Consider the following 20000-nt stretch of genomic DNA (forward strand, 5'->3'; position numbering starts at 1 on the left):
CACACACACACACACACACACACACACACACACAGAGGATAGATGAAATACAGTGTCGTACCTCTTCGGGTAGACTCGAGTGATCCCGCCATCTGTGGCCACAAACTGGGCCAACACGCCATCTCTGCAAATCATTGAAATGATTACATATGAGCAGCCATGGTCTTACGCCTACACACTGCATTACACTTTATGGGCCCCTTTAATAGTGAACCGGCAAATCTGCACAAACATATTAAGTACATCAGATATGTGAGGGCGAACACGCACACGCTAGACGTACAGGTAGACGTACAGCGAGAGAGAGAGAGATAGAGAGAGAGAGAGAGAGAGAGAGAGAGAGAGAGAGAGAGAGAGAGAGAGAGAGAGAGAGAGAGAGGAAAAACAGGGCCACAGTCCGGAAGCGGGGAAGAGGAAGAGAGGAGAGGAGGAGATGAGACGAGAGCTGTCCAGGTTTCCATTCCCTCAGCAGTTGCCTTGCAGGCCGAGCTGCTGAGCGGAGCGGAGATGTTGCTTGGCTGGCCGGCGTCTGGCCATGGGGCCCCACTCCCCGCCGGCTTCCTGCGGGCCCCTGTAGCCCCGAGGCCCCCGGCCGGCCAGCCAGCCGAACGGCCAGCGCTCCACACTCCACACCCTCCACACACACTCGAGTGATGCACACTGTTGCAACTCAGCGGTGGCTTTAGTGCACAGCGGAGGGGCTGGGAGCAGTGGGACTGATTTATGACCACTACTCCAGAAGATGAAGGGGGAGACTAGCAGTGACTTTCATTGGTCAAAAGTTTTGCCAAAAAATGGAATAGTGAGGAATAGTAGGCACAACAATTGTGTGTGTGTGTGTGTGTGTGTGTGTGTGCGTGTGTGTTTATTCCATAATATGTTTGTATGCACACAGATCTGTTGGATTCTCAGAAAGCACTTAGCCATTCTCTCCGTCCATAAACAGAACTGGAATTAGACTAGGAAGTGAAAGACTCTGGTTCCAAGTGCCTTGGAATGGTGTTTCTCTCTCTCTGTGTGTGTGTGTGTGTGTGTGTGTGTGTGTGTGTGTGTGTGTGTGTGTGTGTGTGTGTGTGTGTGTGTGTGTGTGTGTACAGCACTACTTACACAGTCTGTTCTTTCCATAATTTAACGAGCTCTGCCGTAAGCCCAGCATCCAGAAGTAGTCTGTTCACCAAAGTTGCATTACCTACAGAGAGAGAGAGAGAGAGAGAGAGAAAGAAGGAGAGAGAGAGAGAGAGAGAGAGAGAAAGAGAGAGAGAGAAAGAGAGAGAGAGAGAGATTTATATTTCAGGTATACCACTTCTCACTCTCATTAAAACAGCAGTGAGCAGCCTCCCCAATGACTGAGCAGGATATTTCAGTGTAGGATATTAGGGGATTGAATGGTCCGTGCGCAGAATAAGTATACTTACAAATGAGACTACATTTTGGATACATGAATTCTATCACGACAAAGACTATAATTTTCAGTCATAATGTCTATACCTTTGTCAGCAATCACTTTTTAGCACACAACCACCACAAATGTTCCAGTTTTTCAGTTTGTTTATCACCTACTGATAGAGTCGACACAGATAAACAGTGACATGGTCTGACCTGTGTGACTGTCAAACAAACTAGATGTACCGCAGAGCGGTACAAAATATGACCGCCGCCCAGTCCAGCACATTCTTTCCACAAAAAGAAATCACGCTGAAAGGCCTATATGATTCTAACTGTCTCACTAAATTGCATTATCCACACTCAATTCTCACTGGTATCTGCTAGACAACAAGTACCAAAACATGATTAGTTCATAGATTTCACATGTAAAATTAATTTTATACAACCCCACCTCCATCTTGCCTGTTTATAATTCTGAGAAATTCTTGATTGTTTGTGTTATGTTTATGTTATGTGTGTGTGTGTGTGTGTGTGTGTGTGTGTGAGTGTGTGTGTGTGTGTGTGTGTGGGTGTGCGTGCGTGCTTGTGTTTGTGCCTGCGTATGTGCCTGTGCATGCAAGCGTACATATGTCTACTGTGTGAGTATGTGTCATGCGTATGATTACTGTGAATGTATGTGTGTGTGTGTGTGTGTATCTGTTTGTGCACATGTGTGCACATGAAATGGGTTAACATGACCCCTGGAGGCAAACATATGGAAAAAAATGGTCATCCTAGGCCCTACAGTTCTCAAGATATTCACAGAAAACTGTGTCTGCCCTACCCTCCTTTCGGGGGGTCCAGTCCAGTGGGGGGGCTACAGATCAAAACGAAAAATGACGGTTCCATGCTATCCATGTGGGGGTACATGCCCACCAAGTTTCGTGTACCCCGGTCTTTCAGTGTCCCGGGAATCATTGACGGAAATTTGGGCATGCGAAAAGAAAAAAAAAGAAAAAATCTGACTAAACCTATATGACCGCCGCGCAGCGAAGCGGCGGTCATAATAAATGCAAATACTTAACGGGACAACATTGACAGTATGCACTAGTTGAGCAACTAAGTGCCACTTGCTGTAATGCTTGAACATAATCAGATGCATTAACAGAGGCAAGAGAGAGAGTTAGAGAGAAAGAGAGAGAGAGAGAAAGAGAGAGATAAAAGAGAGATAGAAAAGACAGGGGGAGAGGGTCACTGGAAAACATGAACACAGCCAGAGAGAGGCAGAGCGATGCCAGATAGCGGGGGTCGAGATGGGCAGCCAGCCGTCCGACCCGGGCTGATGTCACCCCCTGATCAGACTAATTAGAGCCTGATTAATGCCGACCTTCAGAGGAAAGGCATGACCCTGCACTTGCACCAGCCAACGAGCGAGAAGTGCGCTGACTCATACCCACTCTCTGTCTTTCCATCTCTCTCTCTCTCAGACCCTGTGCCGTCTGATCCATAACAGAAACCACGTCACCTTACCATCTCTCTCTCTCTCTCTGCATCGATCAGGCCATTCCATACGGATATCAATACACAGGAATGTGCTGAGACGGAGCACAGACGCAGGCGCAGAGATGACTCTGATGTAATGTGTAAACAGAGAGCACTTTGGTGGTTAGAGATAAAGAGCCACTCTGCCTTTGACCTTCAGCAACATGATCACCAGCACTATTATTGATGCTGTATAATTTTCATCATTGGAGCCATAACCATAACAATGATCCTCCTCCTCCTACTCTTATTCATCATCATCATCATCATCATCATCATCATCATCAACAGCAGTAGAGTAATCTCCAGATAACAGGGGCCAGGAAAAAAATTGCATTTGTACCTAAGCATGAGCTTTAAACGCTCTGGATGCTGCATGACGCAACATTGACCCTCCCGCTGGATGCTGCGTAGCGCAACATTGACCCTCCCGCTGGATGCTGCGTAGCGCAGCTTACTTTTTATGTCATGTTTCTAGGGTGCTACAGAGGCTTAGATATTAAATTTTGGTAGACGTTGACAATTCTTTGTATGTTTTCAGAAAACCCTCAGGAAATAAGGTTATTTAGTCTAGAATGCCATAGGATTCTATAGGCGTTTTTAGCAGGCATTTTAGGAGTAAATGGGTTAAGGCTTAAGTATGTTTTCTGAAGCTTTCATTTTAAGAACTTAATCTATATAAAACAAAGCATTATCCACATTGGCAAGACACCTCAATGCAGCGTGTCTGCACACTGTCGAGAAGTTTGGCAAGTGGTCAAGCTCTCATTTCACCCTTCTTCCTGTTCCTCTTCACCTAATCAGCCCAGAGGAGATCATGGGTGTCATCACCCCGCAGGGATTTGGGTTCTTGGCCCATCTGGTTGGCGTTGAAGCAGCCAGTGAATTCTCTGCCAGAGATCTGGTGATGGCAGTCAATCAGAGTAGCAGAGGGTTGGAGACTAGTGTGTGTGTGTGTGTGTGTGTGTGTGTGTGTGTGTGTGTGTGTGAGAGAGAGAGAGAGAGGGTGGGGGTCACTCACACGTGGGGTCACTCGGGGTCCTCCTATCAATGAACTCGTTGAAGTCCAGCAGGAACTTGGTGTTGTTGTCTCGGAGCTTCAGGTCCTTGCAGTATTCCCTGTGGGGAACAAAACAAAGTGTGCCGGCAGAGGTCAGGGTAGACATTCTGGCTCCGAGAGGTCTGTTTAACTCAATTAGATTTCTAAATGTCACTACACAAGTGTGTACCTTCTTAACATTCTTTGTAATTTTATATAACACACACACACAAAAGCAAAAGAGGAGGACAGCAAACTTACTGAAAATGTTTCAGAATAATGTGATAATGTGCAATCGTGTGTCAAAGTATAAAACATTATGAGGGCATAAATAAAATCACAGCTGTTTAATTTTACAAATAGCTCCAATTCACAGGGGAATCAGATACCAGGACTACAAGGAGGAAGACACTTGCTATGATAATATGGATGTATGTCGTGGACTTGAGAAACTTCAGAACTTAAATGCACTGTTTGGCAAGCTGAGGCCATTTGTAGAGTAACGTGTGAGAAGCTTTACCTATAGGTGCTTTGGTACAGGGCCAGAGAATCACACAACCCTTTGACAGGGCAGTCATCTAATCCCTTCACTGTGCTCCCACAATCTCTCTGAAAACGACTCTTATCTCATTCTAGCAGTTGTGTCTGTGTGTGTGTGTCAGTGTGTGTGTGTGTGTGTCAGTGTGTGTGTGTGTGTCTAGAGAAAGAAGGAAAGAAAGCAGGGGGAAGGGGGGGGGGGGGGGGTCAAACGTGTGAATTTACAGGCCTGCTCTCAGCAGTGGGGTCTGGAGACCAGATTCATAAATCTGTCACTGCAAATCCCCTGAGACAGGTCTGTGGTATATCCCATCACCTAGCAATTGCAGCAAATGTGTGTGTGCGTGTGTGTGTGTGTGTGTGTGCATGTTTCTGTGTGTTTGTGAAATAGCCTGAGTAAGACAGATTGTGCATGTGTGTGTGTGTGTGTGTGTGTGTATGTCCCAGACAGACAAAGTAAAAGGGAATTGCAAGGATGAAAAAAGTCACCTGGGTGCTATGAAGGTATAGCCATATTCCTCAAATTTCTCCGCCTGCATTGTTTCTAAAACTGAACGAAAGAGAAAGAGAGAGAGGAGCTTTCAGTACCAACCCCGACAGCAAGGACACGCAGGGGGAGGTGAGAAAGGATGTGGCGATGAGAGCTGGAAAGCCCCATCAGCAGATGGAACATGAACACTCTGCATGGCTCCCACACACACAACACATGTAAAATCATGCCCGACAGGAACTAAAAAATGCAAAAATTAAAAAAAGGATCAAACTGAAAAGCACAGAGACAAAATATTTGCAGGTGGCACTCTCTCACTGACTCTCTCTCTCTCTCTCTCTCTCTCACACACGCACACATCCACACACACACACACACACACACACACACACACACACACACACGCACATACACACGGACACACACAATCACTTGTACTCAGACAGACATACAACAGCAAATGAGGTGATATGACCTTAAGGTTAAGGATGAAAGAGACATGCAAGAAAATGAACAGACATGAACAAAGGAGAAAAAAAGAGGGTGAGGAGGAAAAAGGATGTTGTACTTGCCCTTGTCCCCTGCAGAGAAGAAAAGTAGATTAGAGAGGGAGAGAAAGAGAGAAAGAGAGAGAGAGAGAGAAATGGGGGTTAAGGTTACTGTGTAGTAGTTAGGTGAAAACACACAAACTTTACAAGATCTTTTTTTTTTCCCCTAATTCTTCAGGAAGAGGAGAGGAGCGTGTGTGCCCATGCTTCTGGAGATGATCCCATCCAGGTGCTCCAAACAAACATCTGGACGACAACAAGCCTCGTGCTGGGAGTCGGACAACACCACAGCAAAAAATCTCATCCATGCAGGTGCGGAGTGGTCATTAGACAGGATGGAAAAGATGATGCGGCTTGCAGCATGATGCACTGTTTGGGACGGGATTCAAATGCACTCTAAGAGGGCCACGGGGCTGTCAAAACCGAGGCACACGGCACTTTAAACAAAACAGATAGACTCAGAGATGCTTTACAGAGATCCTGACTAAATTAGGCACACACACAGACACAAAATAAAAATGCCACTTGTCCCATGAGTCTTACTGATATATTAGGCAATAAGGCTGGGGACATCAAGCCGGAGCTAAAAATGGAAAGGCAACAGGAGAGACCCTCAGCATTAACGATCTAACCAGAGGCTAAACAAGACCTTACTGCTGCAGTCTAATCGCAGCTATGGCCTTATGAGGCCCTTACACACACACACACACACACACACACACACACACACACACACACACACACACACACACACACACACACACACACACACACAATCTGTTGTTAGTTATTAGTGGCCCAGGAGTTTGTAATATTATAGGTCAAGTGGAACAGATGCTTTGTCACTGCATACCTTTGTAAGGGTAGATTGCCCTGGGCTGGTTTTACAAGCACAGAGAATTGAGTCAAATTAGGATGTGAAGTGGCTGGGTGGGTGCATGTGTGTGTAGGTGCATATGGAGATCAAAGGGGCTGATTCATATATGAAAACAATAACAATCTGCAAAAAATGCCTGAGGGACAAATTGAAACTTTGTGCTTGATTATTAAGCACATGAGTTCATGAATGTAAAATGTCATGTACTGCATTTATTCAGTCTTTTTTGGTGTGTTACTGTTTGGGGTGTCTGTCATCACTCTTTACATTCGGTCCTTTTACAACCCTGAGTGGATCTTCAGATTTGGGGTCTGGATACATTCTGCAGCACGTCTGCAGCAGGGTACATTTGTGTAGTGTGTGTGTGCGTGAGTGTGTGTGTGTGTGGTGCAATGCACGGGTCGCTCCGTGTTAATGCATGTCTGCTCTTTCCATTACCCCTCCTGTGCGGCTCCCCGGGCCCCCACTACAACACCCCCCCCCCCCCCCTCGGCCGACCGGCTGGCCTGCCTGCGCTTTACGGGGGCTGCTTTGAACTCTGGCTCAGGCCCAGACACCTGATCCCCAGCCAGGGGCTCCACGGAGGCTGCTAAAAAGATGGTCCTGAGGAGGATCAGCCTGCCTGCAACCTTGATCCCCCCCTTCCACACACACACACACACACACACACACACACACACACACACACAACCATGGTTTCTGATATCCCCTCTGTAGTCTATTCTCCACTCCTCCAGTCTGAAAGCAGTATCTACATCGTGCACCACCCTGTCCCCTGGCCTTTGATGTGCGGTTGAAGTATGCTGAGCGCTCGGCTCCTGAATTGCCATCTTAAAAGCTGCTGAATCACTGTTTTTAATGCCCTTATCGATGGGGGCACTTTTATGGGAGCATCAAGGCCCCGGTCCGGCTGGACTCTGGGTATGAGTCACACAGCACAGCGATGGCTTCGGCCTGGCTGCAGGATGTCCACTCGACCGTGATTAGCACCGACTCAGTGCCTACTTAAACAGCAGCAGCCTGCCAGCACATCACTCACACACACACACACACACACACACACACTGACACACACAGCAGACTGCAGACAAAACACGCCGGCGGCTCAAGCTAATTATAGCTGCTTGACTAATGGATGCGATTTTGCTTGGCGATATGTGATAAAATGGCCAGGCTGTGTCTGTGAGGTGGCAATAAAAAAAAACAAGAGAGAGAGAGAGAGAGAGAGGGAGAGAGAGAGAGAGAGAGAGAGAGAGAGAAAGAAAGAGAGAGAGAGAGAGAGAAAGAGAGAGAAAGAGAGAGAGAGAGAGGTGGTCTGGTGCCAGCGTGGTAATGAGCCAGCCTCAATTACATCGGGTGTACTCATCACAGGCGCAGGCAAAACGAGATTAAAACAAGATGTAACAGAACAGCTCCCGCCTTTAGTGAAGATTCGCATGCAAGGAGCAATTGAGAAGAAAACGACAGGGTTCAAAAGGAAAGCCAATGATTATGAGGGAGACAGTAAAATATAGACGGTCTGTGAAGCACAGGGTATATGCAATGCAGGAGGGACTGATGGTGTAAGTGGTACAGATTTGGCAATACTTGCCCCAGAACGCTGCAGCAGGAGAGAAAGACAGCAGGGCACAGAAAGGCAGACAAACGAGAGAATTACAGATTGGTCAACAAGGGTACTCTGCTAAGGCACTCCGCCACTAGAGCAGTCTATGTGTGTCTGCAGGGAGCGCATTAAGGTGATCATTCCCTAATAAATTACCCTGCTCGGTCATCCTCACTGCAGACATCTCCTGACAATGACCTCACAGGTTTCATAAAAGGGGTCGTGCTGGTTACGTATGCTAATAGAAAGGCATATAAGTCACAGTATTTTATGAACAAACGTCTGATATATTATGCATGCTGACTTCACCCGGAGTGCTAGCCCACACTCAGGCCGTGTTTAATATCAGTATTGGTGCAGTGGTGGTGGAGGGGAGGGGAGAGCTGTAGTCTCATATGCTTCAGGGAGAGAGCGATGTGCATATCAACTTGCTGTTACTCTGAAGCAGGTTCGTCTGAGGTTCACCCGGAGAGTTCCTGGGGTGAACGTAATTACTGCTTGTGAGGAAAAGGAATCTTTTGTTTTCTCTCATAGATGATGTGTTTTCCCCCAAAGGAGTGCTTTTATTATAGGAATGCTTCTCACAGGATGAGCTGAATGAAAATCTGTTGAATATAAGAGCTTCTGTGTTGTCAAAGCCACAAAGATCATCACCCACATCGTCTTTGTGTACGGAATCTTGTGGTTGTTACAAGACTTTGAATTTCTTCATGCATATCAACAAATAAACATAGCTACAGCTTCAGCTCTAGCATACTGATGCTAGAGGTGTATTTCAAAGGTCTAACATGATCCTCTCTTTTTCTGAATAACCCCTTTAATTTGTCAAGGACATACAGCACAGTGCGGAACTGTGGCTTTAACATGACACCGGTACCAATAAGGAGTAAGATGAAGAACTCTCACTGCGGTTTTGTGAAGTATTACAGTAGGCCTGAGTGAAACAGCATGCTTTTGCAGACTTGACTTATGCCATTTTGTTGTAACCGGGGGAGTGTGCCGGACAGTTTGGGAGGAGAATGAAGAGGCCCAGAGGACAGGGAGGCTCCGCGCACTCCGTGCCCGACACAGGCCCCTCGACCTGGGGGGAGAGGCACGATCAAAGCCCTGGCCCTCCGGAGCCGGGATGGGTGGAAGCCAGCTGGAATTGTGTTTAAAAGACAAATCTCTGCCCTGATCCTGGAGATTACAAACACTTTCCTGGACATAATCTTTTGACACTTTATCATGGCTATGACTTCAGCAATGTCTGCATGAAACATCAAGCTTTTTTTTCACCCTATAAGCAACTGCATGGACTGTGAGCACATTCATTCGTTTAAGTAAGACAGGCGTGCTGCAGCGAACAGTCTTGCTGACTTTATGCTATTACCTTAAACAGATGGCCTGAAATTTAAACCAATAATGTATGTTAACATGATTCCATTTCATACACGGCACAGGCTTGTGACAGATTATGTCGCAGAGCTCATTGAGTTGAGTCATGAACCTAAGAGGATTCCTGTCATTAAGTATCATGTCTCTCCTATGCCTCAGACATAGGCAGTGGAACTAGGTAGGAGTTGGTGCCAACGGGCCATACTCCGACAGTGATGAGCTGGGAGAGGCTGCCGCCATGAACTGTAGCACACTTAACATTAATGGAGATGAGGATAGATGACACCATATGGCACTGCAACCACTGTCAGATGAAATGTCCCCTGTAGGCCAAGAGTCAGATTGTCTGGCACACACACACACACACACACACACACACACTCACACACACACACACACACACACACACACACACACACACACACACACACACACTCATACACATTCTGAACACATTCTAAATCTCTCTCTCTCTCTCTCTCTCTCACACACACACACACACACTGGTTTCTAATTGGCTCCTAAATTACATGTCACACAACAGCATGAAGCAGGCTGAACTCATGTAGTGCGCTGTGGGCTGATTTGAATCCAGCACTGACACGGGACCTCTGATCAGAGTTAATGTTCATCACACCACTAACCGCTGTGTGACGCAAACACTACTGTTCATTCATTTCATTGGCGCGTGAATGCAATGGGTCCATACTCACATTTGGCCTGCTGAATAGTGTCTCCTAGATTGGCTTGGATGTAATGACGGCTGTACTCAGGTAACACAATGGCCAGGCTACAAAGTACAAACAATGCGGTTATGTCACAGCAATATAATACGGCTTGACATATGCACACAAACACACACACACTGTCACATAGCCATTTCAGACATACTCACACAGAACACTACACAGTACACACTCCATGATATCGACATCACTGACAAAAAATAATATTAGTTCCATCTTTGAAAGATGGAAATCAGAGTGTATAGAAAAGTCTGAACTCGACACTGATGACAGTGAGAATAATGAATGCGTACATGCACTTCAGTGTCCCAGTTATGATAGGGATTTTGAAGTATCCCGGCTTTGTGTTTTTGCTCAGAAACATCATATCCCGATTTCAGAACTCCAGATAATCCCTTATCCCGGTTTTGAGGAATACATTTATGCTAGCTGGAGCACTCCTATAGAAACCAGGAGACTGTTCCATGAACATCTTATCCCAGTTTCTAATGCAAACGCGCGCAATTGCATTAGAAAGCGGGATACAGTTGACTAATTGGATGGTATTGTTGGTACCCGGGGTACTAATACTGTATTCATCACAAGGACATTAATAACTAGGTTTCTCTGTGTTAATGTAAACATATCCTGAATATCTATCCTGATATATCACTGGTGTGTGTGGTTGGACAAGGGCTCTACCTGTAGTCAGTGCCGTTGACAGGTGCCCAGGTGTATGTCCTCACGCCTCGGTCGATGTACCTCTGCCAGAGAACAAACACATGCAGAGAGTTAGTTTCCACTCTGGCTCATCTTACACAGCCAGCGTAAACACCAGCCCTAGACTTTGTTTAGGGAAGACGCAGAGATTATTTGCTTTCGAAACAAACACAAAAAAGAGAGACAAAAATCAAATCTCAATCTACATGGAACTAGATAAAAAAGGTTTTGTTTGGTTGAAGGACCATATTAGAGGACCATATTGTTTGGTTGATGGACAAGATATGAGACAATCAAAGAGCTGAGCAGGCTGTGGGAACAGCGATCCTTAGTCCAGTGCAACTGAGGCGACGGCGGACTTGCTGTTTGTGATTTATTTCCACTGAAAAGAAAACTCTCTCGGCCTTTCATTCTTATGGGCTGATTTATACGGCAGTGAAATACAGGTGGCTCTCTACGCGTCCCCAAGCCTCAATCTCAACGGATCTGACGCAAGTTCATCTTCAGGGTGCACACATTGACGGACAGGTAGCTGTTTGGAATTCGATGTTTTGTTGTGGGGGGTTCGGCTTGAGGTCTTTTGTTTGGTTGAGATAATCGCTCAAAGCTGTCCCGAGTGGAGCGGGCTTTCATGTGAGCCCACAGCTCTCAGTGGGACCGCCGAGCTGTTTTTGAGGCCATTATAGAGAGAGAGGTTTCACAATGGGGAGAAGAGAAAAAAATGATCAAACGCTCACTTGAACACTGCAAACCTCAAAGGGCCCATTGTGTTTTTAAATTATGGGAATAGAATCATTTCAGGAACTTAAGAATGTCATGCATAACATAAGCGTCTCCGTATTTCAGACAGTTGGAGAAGGTTTGTTTAAGGGCTATGTAAACCTTCTCTTCTTTATGCGCTAAGCTAACCAATGCGTATCAATCTCTGATGTCCATAAGCCACATGAGAACATTTGCCTCTGAACTCACCTCATCAAATGACTTCACCAGTGTCTCTATGGTCATTTCTCCCGTCTCCCCATCAATCATCTGTTTTCTGATCTGAATTGATGATATAGAAACATATAGAAACAGGGATATATAACAAAGAGAGAGAGATGGAAAGGAAAAGAGAGAGAGAGAGAGAGAGCAATGGAAAGGGAAAGAGAGAGAGGGAGAATGTTTTAGTAAGATTGTCATATTGCATCTTATGTTCATGGTAAATCAATAATGCAGTACACTCTGTACAGTTTCAAACATGCAACTTTGGCAACAATAACTTCATTCTCGTCAATAAAACATCATTCAATTGTATCTAAGTGAGTGAGTGAGTGAGTGAGTGAGAGTGAGAGAGAGAGAGAGAGAGAGAGAGAGAGAGAGAGAGAGAGAGAGAGAGAGAGATGTCATGTTGGAACGCATGTTTTCTATATAATACTGTCTTGCATACTTGGTTAAACTGCCTGATAGAAACAGTGTGAGCCCCTTGACTGTTGGATGGCAAACAGGAGGAAAATGCTAAGCTCCCCTTGTTACCCCTCCATCTATAAATTTGCTTTTTTTCACCTCTCGGTCCCTTAAATCATGCCCTGCTCGATCTGAACCAGATCTCAGATGTGGTGGCAGGCTTCTTGACCCGATTCTCACCACTCTCTCCCAATACTGCAATAATGTTTACTGTCTGTCCTGGATCCACAGGGCTATGCTCAGGGAGGAATTGCCTCCTTCTGGAACTGTGCTGCAGCCGGGCCAACCTGACTTACAGCTGTGGGGCCATGGATGGAGGATGCGAGAGTGGGCTGTTGTTGAAGTTATTTTCTTTCTACTACTATTACTACTACTACTTCCACTACCACCACCATCTTCTACTACTATTAGTACTACACTATGCCATTTTGTGCTGGTTTCCCAGCTGAGGTTGCATCAGTACCCTCGTTTGTCTTGAGAGCTCTGAATTCCTATAATTCCTCTCTTCTCCTCTCTTCTGCTTAATGCATGCTGCTGCCTGCTGCTGTGATCCCAACTAACTTCTACCTTCACAAACAAAATATGTAAACTTTCAACACAGACACACAAGCACACACACACACAGGTACACACACACAAGCACACACACACACACACACACACACACACACACACACACACACACACACACACACACACACACACCCACACACACACACACACACACACACACACACACACACCTAGCATCACATCACATGTCCAGTTGGCTCTCCTGTATACAAATAGTGTTTATAAGTAAAAACACAAGTGTGTTTTTGTATACATGTTTCTGTGGCCAATACATTACCTCCACTTTGTTGGAATTTTCTAGCTCCGCATCAAGGAAGTCCAAGGTGACCGGCTCCTGGAATTTTGGGTTCTGTAGGGAGACAGAGAAATCCTTAACAGAACCCTCTCTTGCGCATACTTTGACTATGTCACGGTTCACGTTTAAAACATCGCTGCCTTTTGAAGCACTGTTCTGTGACTGGTGACAGGTACTTTATATAAGGATTGGACCGCAAAACTATGAAACATATATGACACACTGGTCCCTTTAAAAATGTGATACGTCCTCAATATATTGGTAAGAATACAAGTTTTATTTTATGAGATGCAATATGGCCCAATAAATAGCTCTATGGCACTTGCATGTAATAAAGAAGAGGGAGTTCAGGAAAAGACATCATCAGGACACGTACAGTGCTTTCATGGATGTACATGGACCCACATGACTTGAGTAAAGCTTATTTTCAATGTAGACCATCACTATTATAACTCATGGAGCTCTTGACTGCAGCTGACAGCTGGCTGAAATCCACTTTTTCAGTATATATCTTTTACCCTAGTAGTCAGCTTTCATTACATTAATTGATCTCTCCCTAACGTTTTTACTCAAAATGGTTATGAAGCAATGAGCACAAGCACCTCTGGAGACAATACTCACGCACACTAGTCATACAAATTAGTGATAACACATTCCTGATTGCTGGCAAGTATGTTCTGTTCCCGTCTTGATGAAACGTTGAACTAGTAATTGTTCTTTAACAACATTATGCTTTCTCAATAATACAGGAAGCAATTGTCCAAGCAAATGTACTGTGAAGTAAACTGATTGTAGTATTCATGACAGTTTGGCTTACTCTGTGGAGTGAATTCCGACAAACATGTGGTCATATTCAAGTGATTTTACAGACTTGACACCCAGATGAGCTCATGGTGGTCAACATGTGACAGAGGAAAAATCAAGATGATGTCTTACATGTCATGCAGACAGAGAGAACACACAGCAGACAGAGAGAGACAGTCGAGGAGGAGGAGGGTGAGCGTGATGAGGGGCCCGTCCATGGACACAAGTGAGCAGGAAAAAGAAATTAGCAAACAAACAAAACAAAAACAAATCAGACAAATGATGACAACAGAACAAACACAAAATAACTGGCTTTCCTTGTGTGAGACACGCCAAAAAAAAAAAAAATAGAGACTGAAAGAAAGCAGAAAGAAAAGAAAGAGAAACAGAAAAGAGCAAACAAAAGACAGAGAGCAAAAGTGAAAGAGAGAGGACATGACAGAGAACCGACAGAAGGAGAGACGAGTGAGAATGTGCCATGAGATTGCCATAAGGAATATAAAAGTGCCGCTTTGTTCTGGCCTAATGAGACACAGGCAGACGGACAGAGCCCTTCAAAGCACTGGGGCTGCCCTTTGCACCACTCATAGCAGGGGTATGTAAATAGCAGCTGGGGGGGGGGGGGGTGATTGACATGTGTCTGCCACAAACCCAATCAGCCCCCCCCCCCTTCTCGCCATTAGGGAGACGAGAGGGGCGGCTTATGAAAAATATCTCAATATCTAACTCCTCCACGCAGACTCGGAGACTGTTTGAAAGTAATACCTCGGCCCTGGAAAGAGTCCAGCACGGGAATGTGCTGGAATGCGAATGTAAAAGTATGCAGAGGATGTGCATGGCTACAGAGGTGCGCTCCATGTAACTACACTACTGCTGCATCACTTAGACTGGCCTCAAATGTGCCTGTCTCCCATACTTGGCTCCCACTCGCTCTGTAAACGCTGTGGCTAATTCAGGATAAACAGTCTTTTACATAACCACTTTCATTACATTATTTACGGAAATTTACAAACCAGAGATATGTTTTTTTTTTTTTTTTTTTAAAGACAAAATAAAACAAAACAACGGTGCCTAATGGAAACATTCTGGTCAAAACTCCAGCAGCCATTTTCCACTGGCCGACTGATGCAGTTGTGAAATCTGTGCTATGGCACAGTACACAGTATGAGCCGCAAGAGTCGGAGCCATCTCTGGAGACACAATAATAGGCCTGACAAGTTGTTGCTTGTGTCATCTTTAAACAGGAAATACCCTATTATACATCTTACTTTTCACTTCCTGTCTGTCTTAAGCATTTACTCTCCTTACCGAATACCCTTTAAAATGTCTACCTCCCAACACAATTCAAAATTTGATATATGGTTACATCACAGCTATATACTGTATGAAAAATAAAAAACCTACAATATATAAGTGAACAATGATATCTCAATCGATGAATTAAAGTAAAAACAGTACTGCTGCATTGGATAGATTCTGACAGTGGAGTTTGGGAGAGACAGTCTAATGCACACAGTTCAATGGAGACTGCTCACTGACAGGCAGACTAAATGTACTATGGCTCTGGGCACTGTAGCATGGCTACCATCTATGGATGAGTACCCTACAGAATATGCTCTACTTACAGTTCTGTGCACTGCAAGGCTCTGAGGACAGGAGGGGAAAATGCAGGAAATACCACAGTTTCAGGATGGGTCGTCCACAGAGTGCAGAGCTCAGAGTCTCAGGCTATGGGAGCTGCCATGGTCATGACCTCAGTCCGGGACTTTTTTCTCAGGGAGGGGGTAAGAACCGCAGCGCAACGCTGGCCGGCGTGTCAGGGGAGCGCTGTGGAGCTGGGGATTAACTTTTCAATGAAATCTGCTCTGCTGCGCTAGGTTGACCATGAACATCCACAGCATTGGATACCACTGCGGTTGTACCCCCCACTGAGAAAGCTGTGCATTTTTGGTCGAAATGTTATTAAAGGGACCACTGAGAGACTTTTTGTAACTTTGAGTTGATCACCTGTGGTCCTGAACAAAGTCAAATGATAGTGGGTTGTGAGTGTTCAATATGACTTCAGTATTCAATATGAAATTAATAAATTACTTGGACAAATGATTTAATCATCATTTTCTCCGCAAAACAGTGGACTAGATAATACTGGTGATTAGCGCCTAAAAGAGCGAGACCATTCTGAAAGAGCACTCAATGCATTCCCATTACCAAACATGGATCCAGCAGTAATTTCATTAGCACTACACTCCACACACTATAAGCACAGACAAACCTTCCAGTCAAAACACAGCAGATACACTGTCTAGCTTCCTAAACACTACAGACACGCACACACACTGCTGACTAGGTCTCAGTAGTCTCACCTCGTGGAAAGTAATGGCATATTTGTTATTTAGCCTTATGTGACGATTACGTATCCTTTTCTGCAGCCCGATACAGAGGGAAACAAATGGAACTCATTTGTTTGTGAGCAAAGAAAACAAGACGACTCCAACAACAAGAGCTATGTGGTGATGTTTTATGTGATGTTTTCACACTTGTAATGTGTGTGTGTGTGTGTGTGTGTGGGGGGGGGGGGGTGCATGAGTGTGAACATGTGTGTGCATCTGTCTGCATTTATGTGAGTGTTCTTTATGTGCAAACAAAACACAAATTTTCACATCACAAATGCAGTGGTTGCCCAAAAGCGCTCAAAAGCCTATTTACTGATGGAAGCACTGATACAATCATCACATCCTGGGCCCCTTTATAGAGCAGCAGTGAAAAAAATGCACCCTTTTTTCTGTATATAATACACTTTCACACATATCTCACAACACTATACACATGCCAGTATATACACACACATATGCACTAAAAGTCTGCTTTTGAGAGAGAAAGAGAGAGAGAGAAAATGATGAGGTTAAGTGCCTCGTCCAAGGCAGAGAGATTGAATCCATCCCTCTGCGTCTTACTCAATTAGGCCTGAGAAACTGTGACCATGTTGGAGTAGATTTAAACATCTGTCCTGGCCAGATCAAACCTTCTGAGCCGACCAAGGCTGGCTGGGCACAGGGAAATAATTCTATCTCTACAAAACAAGGCCTGTGCAGCATATGGGCACGGCAGCGAGGCTGAACAAGCCTGAGCAAGAGGAAAGCCAAGGGGTGGCCCAGTCGCTCTGCTTACACACCTTAGAATCCACCAGAACCAATGCTTAGGAAATCCCGAATTTGAAATAAATGTCAATCACAATTAAATAACACTTTGACAATATATATATTTAAAAAAAAAAAAACATGTTCTCCTAAAATGCAGCCACTGAGCATTGTTGACAATTGCACATATTCACCAAACATTTACCATATGTGGATTTTTGAAACAGAGAATATTATGTGCTACAATGTGAGTCATACTCTGATAAAAGTGTGCATGCTGGTGACATTTCATTCATGTGAACTCAATACTATTCAGCGATAGAGAAACTGGGACATTAACCAGATACTAACAAAAAAAAATCTATAAACTCTATAGACATTTATCACAAATTATTAGCTAGTATTTTGGCCCACAGCATGACCTCTGTGATGGGAAAATCCCTTTATTTGGGGAGCTATATGTTGCTCCCAGCGGCACTCTTTTATGTGTGTATTTAGTGAGCGCTGGGGGACACACAGAAGCCCATTAGCCCAAATGTCAGCCTGTCACAACAGCAGCATATCACTGCACTGTTCCATTAACCAAGCTGTGCTGTAGCAACCTGGGCAAAGGGACAGATCTTCCACATCACCCCTGCTGGAGATACCTAACCTGCACCACACTTCAATGAAATCTGTCAGAACAGAGGCTTAAGGGTGGCACTTCCGAGATTCAGCACTGCTGCATCTACCCCCTATTAGGAGCAGCTGCTTAGCACAAGCCTGTATCGTCAGGCAGGTGACACTTGTTGGCATAGTAAAGGGGTTGTTTATTTAGCAGTACATGCTAATAATGTAAGTCCAAATGTTATATTGTACACATTTAAAATCTCCCATTAAATGCTCCATTGCATCAGCTTGTTATTCATTTTTAACATGAGCTGCATTCCATAAATTAGTGTGACAGGCTAACAGTCCCACCTTATGGCACCTTCATTCAATCTGCATAATGCAGGAGACATCATGGACCAGAGCGTTTTCCCCCTTTATCTGTCATAAATCTGAGTTCCCTGCCCTCGCATCCATTACATTAAATGAATCTACAGCAGGAGGACACAGTCACGTGAGCTGTTTTAAATATACTTGGTAGTGACAGTCCTTTTCATATCAATTATAAAGGCTTTCTATGTGTGATGACTTCCGCTGAGGGAGCAGATCACAGTGCTTTTGAATCATGTGTCAGATTTACATTTTTTATTTCCTGGGATACTAAAGCAGGGCATTTCTCCCTGTAGTCTGGAGTTGCACACACACCCTCTTCTGATTTGACATCAAAGTCAGTGAATAGCAGTCAGCCTCCTACAGTGCTGTCTCAGCCTCTAAGTGTCAGATGCTCATAGGTTCATGGCATTCTGTGGGCAGACTGCTTGAAATGGAGACTAAGCTGAGTTTAAACCAAATCTATTTTCCTCCCTTGTGTCGACTACACTTTTATCTTAATAATATTCTTAGGAGTTCCTGTATCTGAATTATATTTTTGGGCTTAGCATTTCTTGACAGTATAGCCAAGATCAGGCAGGAAAAGATTGGATGGAAGAGGTGAGAAGTGGGCATGAAAAATGACCTCAGGCCGCAATGGAACCTGGGTCCCTGTGGGTACTAGATCCGAATGTGGTATGGGACGCTGACGATCCACTGTGGGTACCCCATCCTTGGCATCACTACCCTATGAACATACAAACGTTCCCATGCTAAGGGTACCGTGTTTTTGTGCCAAATTCAGGATGGTCATGTTTGAGGAAACTGTATGGCAGAACGTGTTAACAGACAGGACAGGATATTAACCTATGCAACCTCTGTAAGGCTGATGCAACTATTTGATTTGCTTAGAGGGAGAAAGTTTGTTGAGTGCGACTGTCCAGACAGTGGACATGGAGGCTTGTTATTGTAGATTTCACAGTGGCCGTCATTGCACCCAGGGCCTGTTTCATCACTCTCGATTCGTTTCCCAGCTGAGATTATTGTTGTGAATCACATTAACACCGGCACGCCTGACAGACAGCTACTCTTGGGATTTGTTCAACAGTCTCCTTGCATCAGGACGGATCCTACAAGCATTTTTTTTAAACGGTGATTAGCCACAGCACATTCTAGTTCCTCGCTTGCTCTCACACTGTGCTAATGATTATTGCTCACAGAGATTACAAACAAAGGAAAGGCAAAAAGAAAAGCGAATTAAACCCAAAACAAAACAGTCACAACAGGAGAAATCTATTCATTTTCAGAAGTCTATTAAAATGGTAATTTATTTGACAGAGCATTTAATTCTCTCTCTCTCTCTCTCTCTCTCCCTCTTTCTCATTTTTCCCACTTCAGTTCCATTAAGAAAATATCATCATTAACAGATAATGGATTTCATGCGACACAAGTTCCACATAGTTAAGCCAATAAAATAATGTGTCAGCAACACAAATCTTCAAAGCATGTGAATAGGTCCTAATGTCGCCCTCCTTTGAAAAAAAGATAGTTCAGGCATTTCCTTGAGGTACTTTTTGATGTGACAGCACCCCAAAAAACATGTCTAACCAATAAAGCCATGACTATACATTCCGCTAGGCTCTAGTTAACAGTAAAAAATCCAGACCACAAAAACAAGATGGGAATCTCATGGTACTGTACGTGTTTGGCCTCTGGGGATGGGAATATGGTACTCCTTAACATCCCACATTATTTATTCCTGTCTCTTATCTCTCTCCTTCTCCCCTTACATATGTCATGTTTTGAGGGATGATGTGTTCAGCATGGGCCAGTTCAGTAGGAGAGGTCTCTCATTGTTTTTGATGTGCGTTGTGATCCGCTTGACATATTCTTTGTACAGACAAAATCTATTGAAAAACATATATGCGAGTTCACAGCCAGACGGCTGGTATCTCCAGGCTAACTGTG

General features: G+C 44.6%; 1 protein-coding gene across 1 annotated transcript in view; it reads right to left on the bottom strand.

The window, feature by feature from the left end:
- LOC143100252 (voltage-dependent calcium channel subunit alpha-2/delta-1) overlaps positions 1–20000 on the bottom strand; it is a 112434-nt gene that overhangs the window by 9763 nt on the left and 82671 nt on the right. Inside the window, exons 19-26 of the mRNA XM_076263242.1 lie at positions 13117–13188; positions 11793–11864; positions 10806–10867; positions 10092–10168; positions 4973–5033; positions 3929–4026; positions 1108–1189; positions 62–124 (exon numbers count right to left, since the gene is read on the bottom strand). Coding sequence (XP_076119357.1) covers positions 62–124; positions 1108–1189; positions 3929–4026; positions 4973–5033; positions 10092–10168; positions 10806–10867; positions 11793–11864; positions 13117–13188 — 587 coding nt within the window. The remainder of the gene's footprint in view (positions 1–61; positions 125–1107; positions 1190–3928; positions 4027–4972; positions 5034–10091; positions 10169–10805; positions 10868–11792; positions 11865–13116; positions 13189–20000) is intronic.

The sequence above is a fragment of the Alosa pseudoharengus genome, unplaced genomic scaffold (assembly GCF_046254945.1).
Source record: "Alosa pseudoharengus isolate Yale_2024_CS ecotype anadromous, Long Island Sound unplaced genomic scaffold, YU_APseudo_1.1 YU_APseudo_1.1_scf_10, whole genome shotgun sequence".
Classification (NCBI taxonomy): domain Eukaryota; kingdom Metazoa; phylum Chordata; class Actinopteri; order Clupeiformes; family Clupeidae; genus Alosa; species Alosa pseudoharengus.